Source organism: Hyperolius riggenbachi, chromosome 3 (genome assembly GCF_040937935.1).
Source record: "Hyperolius riggenbachi isolate aHypRig1 chromosome 3, aHypRig1.pri, whole genome shotgun sequence".
NCBI lineage: Eukaryota > Metazoa > Chordata > Amphibia > Anura > Hyperoliidae > Hyperolius > Hyperolius riggenbachi.
In genome coordinates, this window is record NC_090648.1 from 127,550,180 (window position 1) to 127,563,995 (window position 13,816).

The following is a 13,816-nucleotide window of genomic DNA, read 5'->3' on the forward strand; positions in this document are numbered from 1 at the left end:
AAGGAATGAGGACCACAGGGGGCCATAGCGATCACACCAGAGGGAACTTATCACATTATCAATACAATACACTGAGAAGTAAGTAAAATACATCCATTATTTTATAAATTCATAGGTAACTGGCATCATATGCAGCAGTAAATTATTATTCAAGTTCCTAATAAACTGATCATGGTAACATACAACAATATCCCTACATGTGGGCAGTTGTAACTGATATCCAAATGGAATGAAAAGTATGAATCTCGTTCAGACTGCATCCGAGGGGCCGATGGGACACGACTCGATATATTTGTCCCATAGGGAGACGGTAGTCTAGTGCCAAACAGCTGCCAGACCCCGGGTAAAGGGGTACAGCAGAGACAACCCAAACAAAGAGCACAAACACAATAAAACCTCCTACTCTTATATCTAATAGGGAGGAATAAAGACAGTAAAATAAAGCCATGATGATACCTAAACTAGATAACATCATAAAAATGGGGCATAATCGAGGGATCAGTGAATAATGGCGCACAGTGCCTATGCATAGAAATGGCGCCGCATTAAAAAGATACGCTTATCGCTATTTATCGTTAGTACTGCATAATAATGGCGCACAGGGAAAAAAGAAGAAAAACGGCACACACTAACGTTATTTATCAATAGTGGCACACACTAACGTTATTTATCAATAGTGGCACACACTAACGTTATTTATCAATAGTGGCACACACTAACGTTATTTATCAATAGCGCCCTACATAAGCCAAACTGCAGAAGTTATTTAACTGCAAAATGATGAATGGATTTAATGTAACACTGTCAAGGTTAGGGTTAGGCACCACCAGGGGGGTGGTTAGGGTTAGGCACCACCAGGGGGGTGGTTAGGGTTAGGCACCACTAGGGGTGGGTCTTAGGGTTAGGCACCACCAGGGGGGTGGTTAGGGTTAGGCACCACCAGGGGGGGTGGTTAGGGTTAGGCACCACCAGGGGGGTGGTTAGGGTTAGGCACCACCAGGGGGGTGGTTAGGGTTAGGCACCACCAGGGGGGTCTTAGGGTTAGGCACCACCGGGGGGTTTAGGGGTTAGGGATAGGTACAGAGAGGGTTCTGTGTGTTAACGCTAAATAACAATAAGGCTTTAACGCTAAATAACAATAAGGCTTTAACGCTAAATAACAATAAGGCTTTAACGTTAAATAGCGATAAGCGGCAAACGGATTAGCGGCAACACTGTGCGCCATTATTCACAGGCGCCATTTTCAGATGGATGCCATAATCGATACCTTCATTCAGGCCAGGTGCCCGAAAGGCCTTTAATTTATATATCCAGAAGGCCTCACACTGGAGAAGCTTACCATCCCAGTCACCACCCCTAGGGTCAGAGTGTACTCTATCAAGTCCAAAGAAACGTACCTTAGCTGGATTGGCATTCTGACAGGTGGCAAAATGCCGAGCCACTGGTGTATCATGGGATTCACTGATCCCATAAGTGTGTTCATAAATGCGTCTTCTGAGGGCTCTGCCTGTCTTGCCCACATAGAATGCTCCGCACGGGCAAGTAAGCAGATAAATAACGCCCTCATTTCCACAATTAGTATAGTGCCTAGTAGTCAATGTTTTATCTCGAGCTCTCAGAGTGCATTGTCTACCCACAAGGATGTAACGACATTGATTGCAAGAATGACATGGGTATGTACCCAATCCCGTACATTTGCATAATTTTCCTGCCCCATTTTGTCCTGGATAGTGACTACGTGTCAATCTATTCCCTATCGTCGGTGCCCGTCTAAAGGTTAGCATGGGTGACTCAGGGACAAGGGCGGCAACTTTAGGGTCCACCGTCAGCAAGGGCCAGTGTTTATGGAGTAAAGATCTAATTTGGTGATGTTCACTACAAAACTTTGTGATAAAAGAAAGGCTCCTATCAGGTCGGGTCCTAGGATCTGTAGATCTATATAATAGTTCTGATCTCGATGTATTACTCGTTCTATGGTAAGCCTTTTTAAGATATCTTTTGGGGTATTCCCTTGCTTTAAAGTGTTGTTGCAGATCATTTGCTGAGGACTGGAAATCCAGATCCTCTGAACAGTTACGTCGTATCCGGAGGTAAAAAGTTTTTTTGAATATCTGTTGCTATATGGTTTGCATTGGTCAAGTTCTTACTCTCCTGGTTGTTAGGAGTTAGGGCTCTGGTTTTTAATGGAATTCATTCCTTTTATATGTGATGATTTATAATAAATGATATATTTTTTTATACTTGTTTTCTTCCTTTCATAAGTGAGTAGTATATAGATTTTGAGTCTCAGACTCTAAGGAAGCACTTTGACTTAATACTTTAGACCCATAGTGTGAATAGTATGTCATCTGTTTGTTTACCACAGCTAAAGGATTAGGGCCAGTGTGAGTCTGGTATGTTGGTATATCATATTGCTGGTATATTATATTGCTGGATTAGTCCATGGATTAAAAAAAGAACTTGTATGGGAATGTGTGGATTATGCCTCTTTTTTACATTGACCACAGGTAAAAGTAAACATCCTGGGGGAGGTGGTGGAGGTTGGCAGCACTATTTTTGAGGTGGAATCTAATGACTTCAGTCTGCACTCTGCCATCTACTCAGCACGACCAGATGTGAAGTGTATTATTCAGCTACACACAGCAGCCACAACTGCGGTAAGATTATTCAGGATAGCCTTTCTACACCGTACAGAGATTCAATCACTGTGAGGGTTGGGAATACGGTTCTTGTACTGTCTAATGGCCCTGTATTGGTTTCAGGTGTCTGCAATGAAGTGCGGCCTCCTCCCTATCTCCCATGAAGCTTTGCTGGCTGGAGAGGTGGTGTATTATGATTTCAACGGAGACATGGAAGAAGAGCAGGACAGAATTGAGCTACAGAAGTGTTTGGGACCAACATGCAAGGTTTGAGCTCACCTGTACAAATCACTTAGAGCTCTATTCATAAAGTGTAAATTCAGATTGCGCTTTTTTTTTTCTCCACTTTTAAAAATTCACCACTTTTCTAACACCTTATTATAGAAAAGGTGATTGTATTTTGGAATGGACCTGAGGGATCAATTTCTTCCCCACACGGCATATTTCAGAAGGAAATCCATTGTTAATCCATTGAACCGCAGCATTTCACTGTTCGATGCGGTGCAATGCTATGGCCCATCAATCTACCACTGTTCCTGCTCCACCCCAGATCAACCTACATTTTTTTTGTCCTGTCCAACCAATACTTCTGATTGATCTTAGGCCAAAATCGATTGGAATTCCATTGATCAGACTTGATTGTGGACATGATGATCAGGTTAGTTGCGATGATGATCAGGGGGATTGAATCTGCTGGCAACTGAATGGGAAAATCTGTGCATGTATGGCCTGCTTAAAGTGTACCAGAGACGAGGGGATAGAAAACATTTATTCATACCTGAGCTTCCTCCAGCCCCCTCTGGCCTGATCACTCCCACGCCGCCGTCCTCCGCCCTCTGGATCCTCCGTAACGGGTCCCGTAAGTTCAACAAGTCGGGGCCAGTCCGCGCATTTGCAGTGTGGCTGTGCATGCTCCCCCATCTTGCTCCCGCGCGGCTGCATGACTGGGGGAGCAGCCGGGCAGCACATATGCAGTAAGCCCCGACTGGCCTAACTTACGGGAGCCCTTACAGAGGATCGAAAAAAAGTGGAGGACGGCGGCATGGGAGCGATCATGCCGGGGGAGAGGGGGGGGTTGGGGCTTGAGGAAAGCCCAGGTAAGTATAAATTTCTTCTATCCCCTCGTCTCTGGTTCCCTTTAAGTGGATGATCTGCAGTTACATTCACTTAAATTGACTACGACCATTACTTATAACTAGAATGTAGTGGTATGCAGCTCATTGACGTTCCCTGTCACCACATACCAAAACTGTTTAAGGTTGGGATTTGCAGCAAACTAACAATACAGAGTTTGACTAAAACAACACTGGTTTCTATTATGGACTAAGGCATTCCTATGAACTATGAAAGTGGACACCTGGATCTGGTCATTTACAGGTGTATCTCTAAAAATTAGTGTATAGCGCAAAAGTTCATTTATGTCAGTAATTCAACTTGAAAGGTGAAACTAATATATAAAATAGACTCATTGCATATAAAAGAAAGATTTCTCAAGTCTTTATTTGTTATAATTTTGATTATTATGGCTTACAACGTATGAGAATTTATTAGAATGAGAATTGCATTAGAATATTGTAATAATGTTCCATATTCTAGGCTCAAAGTTTCAGGCTCTAATCAGCTAATTCATCCAAAACACCTGCAAAGGGTTCCTGAACCTCTAAATGGTCTCTCAGTCTGGTTCAGAATTAGGCCTTGTTCTCATCATAAATCACAATAGCGGACGCCAGAGTTTTGCGATTTTTTGTTTCTTAGTGCCTCCCGGCGCTTACCTGCGTGTTAGCTTTTTTTGTACAGCGCTTTTCCAATCGCTTTTTCAGAGCGATTTGTTTTTTCTTTGACCCAGAAAAGAATAAATACAATGTACTGTATTTATTCTTAAAAGCGCTCGGGAAATTGCTATACAAACCGCTTTTTTAAGCACTTTGCGACTTCCCTAACCCTTCCATTGAGGCAAATCGCTCCAAAATTGGTACAGGCAGCGCTTTGGTGAGCGGATCGGAATGGAACCCTCTTCAGGCATGAGTGGGTACGGCCGCACCTATGTAATAAGACAGAGCCACTAAAGTGCGAGCGCTCATGCCAGAAGAAGAGAGTGACCTTTTTGTTAAGGAGGGTCCTGAGCCGGCAAGTGGTGGCAGGAGTGATGAAGACTCAGTAATCCTCTATAGCAGGTATGTCAAACCGGTCCTACGAGGGCCGAGATCCTTACACTTTTTTAGCACAGCTCAAATAAATTGATGGGTCTGAATCAGGAAAGGTGTGGTCCATCAGGTAGAACACATTCATCTCTTTCTCAGTCCATCCTAAACACTGGCATGGATCTGGCCCTCCAGGACTGGAGTTTGACACATGTGCGTTATAGTATCCGGAAGATTCCCTCTTCTTAGGTAAGTAGGTTTTCTTACCCCCATTTTGACCCTGGGTTCTCTTACATTTAAGAAGGAGAACTCCAGTCAAACCCTAGTTTTCAAGTTTGGGTGGGGTTTGGACCTCTGGTAGGTTGTTACTGTTGTGTGTATCTCCTTGTATAGATTTCCTTAGATTTTCTTTCCTAGTGGCAGGTGGCTGGCAAGGAAAGATCTCTGAACAAGGACACAGACAGCACTAATAACACTCTTTTGTCTAGGAATGTCATCAAAACTCTCAGCAGTAAGGCCAGAAACCCACTGGGAGCGCTTTGTAAGCGTGAGTGATTTAAAAAAGCTCTTGGTAATGCAATGCTATGGGGGATTTTTATAAAATCACATCATTCAAGTGGGATCACACCCATAGCATTACATTAGCTAGAGCTTTTCAAATCACAAAGCGCTCAGAAAAGCTCTCCTAGTGGGTTTCTAGCCTAAGGGATGGTTCACTCAGCAAGAGCTTTTTCTAAGCAGTTGTGATTTTAAAAGCTATTACTAGTGTAATGCTATGTGTGTGTTCTCACTTGAGCGATGCGATTTTGTAAAAATCACCCGCATTGAATTAGCAAGAGCTTTTAAAATCTCAAGTGCATAAAAATCTCTTGCCGTGTGAACCAGCCCTAAGAGCCCAGGCAGCTATAATGACCTAACAACTATTCTAATTCTTCAGCATGATATTAAAAAAAATTTTTTTTACATATTGTCCTCCATTAGCAAACCCTTGTTACTGTGATGTTCCCTGTAACTGCTATGCAATGTCACACTGTACAGGTCCTGGTATTGCGGAATCATGGCGTCGTGGCACTGGGAGAATCTGTAGAAGAAGCTTTTTATAAGGTTTTCCACCTTCAGGCAGCCTGCGAAATTCAGGTAAATAAACAGCTGTTCCCAGAACTCACTAAGCTAATTCACGTGTTTCATCACAAACAGATATCACTATGCAAGTGAAATTGTTGCAAGTGCTATACTACTATATTTAAAGCCTAATGCCACCTGTTGTTACAGAAAATGCAATGACGTTTGTCAGTGGTACACAGAACATTTTGTAATTGAATGTTATAAAAGGTTATCTTTCCATTTCAGTTTTATGTGTGTCTTAAAAAGAGCCTGGTCGCTCATATGACAATTTTTTTTCTGCTTTTTTTGCATTGTGTAAATACAGATTTCCCAGTAAAACCCTATGAAAGTGCCCTGTAGTGCAGACCCCTCCTATTATCCCAAATTCACTGGGACTGCCTCGGGTTGTGGGGTCTGTCCCGCTGCACTTCCCCTTGTGCCTCAGCTGGGCAGGCAGAGGAGTAAAAAAAATGATTGAGGCACCAGCCGCGCGCTGATGAGTAATGTGGGGATGCAGGGAGGAAGGCCGACATCTTTCCTCCCTCTCCATGCCCCGCCCCGCCCCCCCACCCCAGTGTCTCGTTGCAGAGTATTGGCGTAGTGATGCGTGTGTCTATCTCACCTGTCCATGCGATCCAGCGGCTGGCTTCTCTCTACTTCCTGTTTTCCATGACACGAGAGAAGCTGGCCACCGGAAAGCGTGGACAGGTGAGATAGGCTCAAGCACTGCTGCACCAATACTCTGCAACGGGACACTGGAGGGGGGCCCATAGAGAGGGAGGAATGATGTTGGGCCCCCTCCCTACATCCCCACATTACTCACTGCTGGCACTGTAATCCACTGGCACCTTCCTCCTACCCAATGGCACCTTCCTCCTCACCCAGTGGCACTCTTCTCCGCACCCAGTGTCACCCTCCTCCCCACCCAGTAGCACCCTCCTCCCCACCCAGTGTCACCCTCCTCCCCACCCAGTGTCACCCTCTCCCACCCACCAGCACCCCCCCCCCTTCCCATTTGGTACCCTCCTCTGCACCCTGTGGCACCCTCCACCCGGCTCTACAGTGAGGAAGTAGAGACCCTCTATATCCCATCTATATATGTCACTGCACTTTCTTGATCACCAACGCCCCCCCCCCCCCCCCATCCCCCAGCATATTGGTAAAAAGTAAGTGCTTGAGGGAAATTAAATTGGAAAGAGTTAATATACCTTAAAGTGGATCCGAGGTGAACTTTTACTCATTGCATAATTGTGTTCCTTTCCTATTGTTTATAGGGCATTCCTAAAGCCAAATACTTTTTTGTTTTTGTTTTAATACTCTAATTCCCTATAACCTAAATAAACCACCCCCACAGGTTTTCAGAGACTCTTGGCAGTAGCAAGGGCTCATGGGAGCTCAGTCTGCGCAGGAGGAGGAGGAGGTGTTACTAGCCATTGATTTCAGAGGCAGAGGGGAGGAGGGAGGAGGGGGGGATTAGGTTTTTTTCACAGGCTGAGTGCTCAAGATACAGATAAGCCTGCCTCTGTGTAATGTTTACAAACAACATGGCTGCTCTTATTGTATCACAGGAAGAAATAATCATTTTCTATTAAAGCTGTTTGCAGCTACATTTGCTGTGTAAACTATCTAAACTTTAGATAAGATATATAGACAAGTTACTTATAGTTAGTTTTTCATCTCGGATCCGCTTTAACATGACATGGCCATATTTAACCAGTGTTTTTTTTTACTATAAATTGTTTAAAGATAATGGTTTAAAGAATCCTATTTGTATATTAAAAAGGACTCACAAGAGTCCCTCATTAAACATTGCTCTCATTGTTTATTAAAATATTTGATAAGAATGCTGAAGGGTTGCAGCCATGCTGGCCAGTGCTGACTGAGCCACAGGCAGCTCTAGGCCAGGCTTTGATTGATCATTGAGCACAATTAATTATAGACTCAGCAACACAGACAAATGACGGCTTTCTCTTAAAGTGACAGCCTGCCATGTGAATGACTGCTCCAACCTTGGTGGATTTTATGGCAGTAATTTGGATTGTTGCTCCTTTGGGGCCAATTGTGAATCCTATCAAGCTCTGCAATGTTGTGAGCGTATTCACCTATCAGTGCTGCAGCCCATCTAACACATAAATTATATCACAGGGATTGGCCTTTTTGCCTCCACCTCTCAGTGCTGCAGGCCTCTAACACAAATTATGCCACAGGGATTGGGCCATTCTGCCTCCCAGAGGGACAGTTTTTTTTTAACAACTTTAAATCTCATTAAATGTGTTGTTATTGTTTCCTCTGTGCTCCTACCTCCTCTTTTTTTTCTTTTCACATTTCCAAATCTGCATATGTAATTTATGGGTTGAAACAAGTTTTGTTTTCCCAGAATCCATTCAGGTCGTATTTCATATCTTTTATGCATTTATTTACTAATTTAATATTTGTGCAGACCTCAGATACTAGTAATAGTGCCATTTTAAAGTGACCTTACATAAACTGGCAAAACAGTAACAGCGTATGATGATAAAGTACCGTATATATGCGCAGATAAGCCACTCCTGCTGCAGCACACTCCAGCGCCACTCTGAATACTGGGGGTGCACTCTGATGACCTGCGGTTTATAATCCGTGAATAAGCTGACCCTCCCCCCACCCACAAACCCCCATACACATTACACCCCAAAATCAGCTTATCTGCTGGGGTATACAGTACCTGATGACTTGAGGGCTTTTGTGAAAATTGCAAAACGATTGAGTATATTTCAGCTTGTGCCAAACTGAATCTAGACAATTTCCTACCCCGAGCCAATGATGCAGTCAGCCAGTCCTTGTTATCAGGTCTCTACAATCAGGAACACTTAAGCTATGGGTTGAAGCCCATACCCACACATGGCCGAGAATTGGGCAGACAGTCTGGCGTGGGCATCCTCCCCTTCCCCCCCCCCCCCCCCCCCCCCACCCCATGGATATGTAGCCTTAGTTCCTATCACAAGATTTCAACATGTACCTTTTGTCTGCAAACCTCTCAATCTTTTTTTCGGAAGATAAAGGCTTTAATCACTGTCAGTTCTGGTAGTGCGGAAGGGGTTAGAAGCCCTTATTTTTCTTTCCTGTGTCCTTGTCTGAGAAAATTTTCATCACTTCCTGCTCAGATAGGAGATGGAGATATGAGTCCAAGAGTGACAGAAATATTGCTAGAGACAGCGCTTCATTTCCTGTGCCCTGTGCTGCCAATCTTTATATTGAAGCAACAAAGCTCCTTGCAGATCCCAGGGACAGGAAGAGAGGAAGGAACACAAAGAACGTTAACAGCCCCTATCCCCTACTACAAATACATAAATATAACCTTCTTTCCATACTATATTATTCAAAAACATTTTGTGGAATTGTTATTCTGTCCTCCATTACTTTTTTTTTTACACAATACTGTATTACGGTTTCCCTGCTAATTTTTCTGCTGGAATGTAAATGTAGCTCATTTCTGAGAGAAGAAACAGGAACCTAAGTTCACAACAGAGCCCTGAGAGTCATCCAGCAGAATGTGTCGTCATAGATCCTCATGTCCTACTCCGCTGCCTGCTCACTTCCACTCCCTTCCCAATCAGACTCTAAAGACCTGTCAGCTATAGGCTATCAGTCAGTAGGATGTAATGACTCACCTCCTCTCTGCATGCCCACTTGTCTACAGGTCTAAAAAACTGATGCAAAACTGAAATTTGCCTTCTTAAAACAGAGGGTATTTGCGAGTATTCAGGTTGGAGTGAGCATATGAGGTATACCACAATTCATCACTGCTGAATATGCAAATCATCCCTTTGTTGTCCCTGAAAGCTAAACACACCTCCAGGACCGCTGGAACGTAATGATGTGTTAGCTTGTTAATTGTAGAGAGCCTCAATAATACAACATGCATACTGTTTTGGACTGGTTGGTCCTTATCAGTGCATAACATGCATAGCTCCCACCTGTCCCTCTTTTGGAGGGACAGTCCCTCTTTGGGGGCCCTGTCCCTCTTTCCTCCTCATTTGTCCCTCTTTCAGGACTTTGTCCCTCTTTCTATGTAAATATATGTATTTCTCTACTTAAAAATGTGTTTAATTGACTCTAAACTTTATTCCCATCCTTTAAAGATAGGCTGAAGCGAAAAAATTGACATTTTTACCTTATAATTAGCTTCAGTCCTCTCATTAGATCTAAACCGCCGCATCCTCGCTGCAAAACGAGCACTTTAGACCCCCCAAATCCCCGGGGGGGGGGGGGGGGGGGGCAATCCGGCTGGCGCTTCCTGGAAGGGGCAGAGCTTTCAGCTTCAGCTCTGCCTCTTCACACTTCTCCCCGCCCCTCTCGGTCTTCCTTCATAGAGAGGGGCGGGGAGAGGCGGAGATCCGCACAGCGATTGATGTCAGGAGAGGCAGAGCTGCAGCAGAAAGCTCTGCCTCTCAGGGTAGCAGAATCCACGACCAAATTGGTCGTCGATTTTTGACTGGGGATTTGGGGGGTCTAAAGCCCTCATTTTGCGGCGGGGATGCGGCGGTTTACTTCTGATGAGACTACTGAAGCGAATAACAAGGTAAAAATGGCAAATTTTATTCACTTCAGAGTCTCTTTAAATTGATATATTACTAATTTTAACATGTTAATATGAAGGAAAATGAACCAGGATAGAAAGGAACAGTGTGGTATGAATTATAAATCTACATATTTTTCTTATGAAATCTTTATGGTGTGCGTGACTAGGGGTGTAACAGGGGCGTGATCAGGGGTGTGGCAGGGGCGTGTCTTAAGTGTCCCTCGTTCTCATCTCAAAAAGTTGGGAGGTATGGACATGGAATAATGTGGCTGTATGGGCTAGGACTTAAAACACCGACAGTTAAAGATCGCCCAGCAAGCCTTTGATCCTTTTTTGCCCCTCACACACTCCTAGGAGTTCTGGTTCACTGAAACGGATTTATCTGAAATTGTATTGTTTGTCTTGTGAATATTTCCCACTTTGTTTTTTATTAATGTATTATTATACCTTGATATGTTTCAGGTATCGGCTGTGCCCAGTGCAGGAGGGCCTGATAATCTGATCCTGTTGGACAAGGAGAAGTATCGCCCCCATGAAGTGGGCACAGTAGGCTGGGCTGGCAGCAAGTTTGGACCCATGCAGAAGAGCAGGCTGGGGGAACACGAGTTTGAAGCTTTAATGAGAATGATGGATAATTTGGTGAGTTTATATCACTCTATAACAGAAAAAATAAATGAAATACATTTTTTGCAAACGGTTCGAAATTCCATACACAGACAAACTGTTTTTTTTTTAAATATCTATTTTTAGTAACAGAAGAGTCATGTGACCATTGTACTCTTCTGTCTTTAGGTTGGCTTCTGGTACTGTGGGAGAAACACTTATGCATATGTATCAAAAGCCAGTACAAAAAAGGAGTACAGTTGGTGCAAAAGTGGAGCAGTTGCTTACAGCAACCAAACGTAACCCTTAGAAATTGGCTTTCTTTTCATTGCACTGGTTTTGATAAATCTGCCCCACAGGGCCCCCACTCCATAATAAGCCTTGAGCGTTGCATCTCTCCCAAAGCACCCACACCTGGAATCTGAGGCACTGGCATAACAATAGCCCCCGCGACCCTTGCCATCTGGCCGGGTCCTGGGATGCAGAGCAGGTGCCTTGTGTGCGCTCCCGCCTCACAAACTCTCCATCCCCACTGGCACCCCCAAGATTTTGCAGAGTAACAGCAGCAGAGTGTAATACACCGCATGGCTTCACAGAGGAGTGAAGAGGACCTGTCCGACCGGAATGAGGTAAAGTATTACACTCTGCTGCCACTATGCTGTAAAATCTGGGGGGGGGGGGGGGGTGAGACTCAGGAGCACATACAAGTACTTTTTTCCCATACAGCCTTGCGGTGGAAGGGGGGTCAGTCTGCCAAATAGCTGGGTGGCCCAGATTATGGAAGGTTACGCGGGATCGGTTGAAAAGGGCGCCCGAGCTGCCTGTTTGAAAAGGGCGCCGCCATAGACATCAATGTTATTTCTGGAAATATGGGCTACAAGGTGTAGAAAAGGGCGCCCGAGTTTTGATATAGGCTACAAGTGGGCTGCCCTTTGTAGCCCATATTTTTTCGGCTACAAGGTTTTAGGCTACAAGCGGCCCCCCCTTTGTAGCCCATATTTTTTTCGGCTACAGTAAGGTGCCCCTCTGTAGCCCATATTATTGACTTTTTTTTGTAGCCGAAGTTTTTATATGGGCTACAAGCACTGTAAGCCGAATTATTTCATTCCCCCACTATCCATGGCGGCCTGGAGGGGGAATAGTAATTAACACATCCCGGAGTTTTTTTCTAGCCGAAGTTTTTATATGGGCTACACCAGGCGCCTTTTTTTTACAGGCGCCCTTTTCATGTAGACCCGGTTACGCCCCTGGTCCAAGGAGTAGATTTATCAAACCAAAGCAAGGAAAATTAGAGTGAAACCATTGCAGATATGGAACAGATGCCCAGAACAAGGATTCTGATTGGTCATTTCAGGAAACTGCTCCAGTTTTTCTCCAGTTTTTGCTTTTGCTAGTTTTGGTAAAGCTGCTCCAAGGTGATTAAAAGGCTGTTATTATGTAGCCTTATACTTAAAACAAGGACAGAAAATTCAAGCAAAGAGTCAATTACCAGATACTACCAGATACATGTGCCTTGTTGTGTCTCCTAACAGGGTTACCGCACAGGTTATTCTTACCGACACCCATTTGTTCAAGAAAAGACCAGACACAAGAGCGACGTGGAGATCCCCGCCACTGTCACTGCCTTTGTTTTTGAGGATGAAGGGATCCCTCTCTCCACGCTACGGCAACATGCCCAGAAGCAGCAGAAAGAGAAAACGCGTTGGTTAAATACGCCCAACACTTACCTACGAGTTAATGTGGCTGAGGACAGCGTGAGCAGCCCGAGGAGCAAGACCACTGTAAGAATCCTTTATAAAGGAGCAAAGCTAGAATAAACTGTAAAAATATCTTATAAATCACTAGCAGCACACTCAACATTGTTACATGAATCATTCACAATTCAAAAGAAGCAATACTAATTCCAGTGATTGCTCTGAGCAGGGCATAACATGGCTATAATATTTGTGCTTCTTTCTGCAGTGGCTGAAGGCAGACGAAGTGGTGAAGCCCAGTAGTGGCATGCCTATACGTATTGAGAATCCGAACCAATTTGTGCCACTTTTCACAGATCCACGTGAAGTCTTGGAGACCAGAAATAAGGTATAGATTATTTAGTACTAGTAATTCTATCTGTGCGCACAGCTTCCTAAACCTGTAATTCTTTTAGCAGTTTGGGTGTGCCCCCTGCTATATATGTGCACAAGTCAAATCCAACTTAGTTCAAGCGCCACTCCACTTGCGTTAAACGCTTCACAATCTTTGACAGGATTGCCTCCACCACACCCAACAGGGCTGACGAGGTGCCCAGGACGAGTAGAACTTAGTTAAAAGCAAGATAAAAATAAGAAAAGGGTGGAGAAGGCTTACCTCTCAAATGATACACCCAAATATAGGAAAGGTTTTATTTGCACAGGCAATGCATTTAGTGGGTACATCCGCACTTCCTCAGGCCAATAACAGAATACCAAATAGCCCGGAGCACCACACCCGTGTATCAGCTCACTGCCTCTTCATTGTCTTATACACCTGAAATAAAAACTCCTCATAGTGTAATACTGTAAAAATGTAATATATATAAAAAGCTATTGCACTGACGTTTATTTGCAGTAAAAACAAGTTCTGAGTTTTTTATACAGGCTCTCCCCCGTTCTGGTGGTCACGGCTGGCTCCGCCTATTCCTCTAAGCTGGTTTTCTGTAGGTATTACTGCTGCACACACAACTCCCTCCCCTCAGTGCCCAGAAGCAGATGATACCTAGCTACACATGTTCTGCCACATCCAGGATC

General features: G+C 44.2%; 1 protein-coding gene across 5 annotated transcripts in view; it reads left to right on the forward strand.

Annotated features, from left to right (window-relative positions):
* ADD2 (adducin 2) overlaps positions 1–13,816 on the forward strand; it is a 150,775-nt gene that overhangs the window by 112,566 nt on the left and 24,393 nt on the right. For all 5 annotated transcript variants that reach the window (XM_068274908.1, XM_068274913.1, XM_068274911.1 and 2 more), the window contains 6 exons: positions 2,508–2,657; positions 2,763–2,906; positions 5,819–5,917; positions 10,908–11,084; positions 12,581–12,829; positions 13,011–13,130. In XM_068274908.1, the coding sequence (XP_068131009.1) occupies positions 2,508–2,657; positions 2,763–2,906; positions 5,819–5,917; positions 10,908–11,084; positions 12,581–12,829; positions 13,011–13,130 (939 nt within the window). The remainder of the gene's footprint in view (positions 1–2,507; positions 2,658–2,762; positions 2,907–5,818; positions 5,918–10,907; positions 11,085–12,580; positions 12,830–13,010; positions 13,131–13,816) is intronic.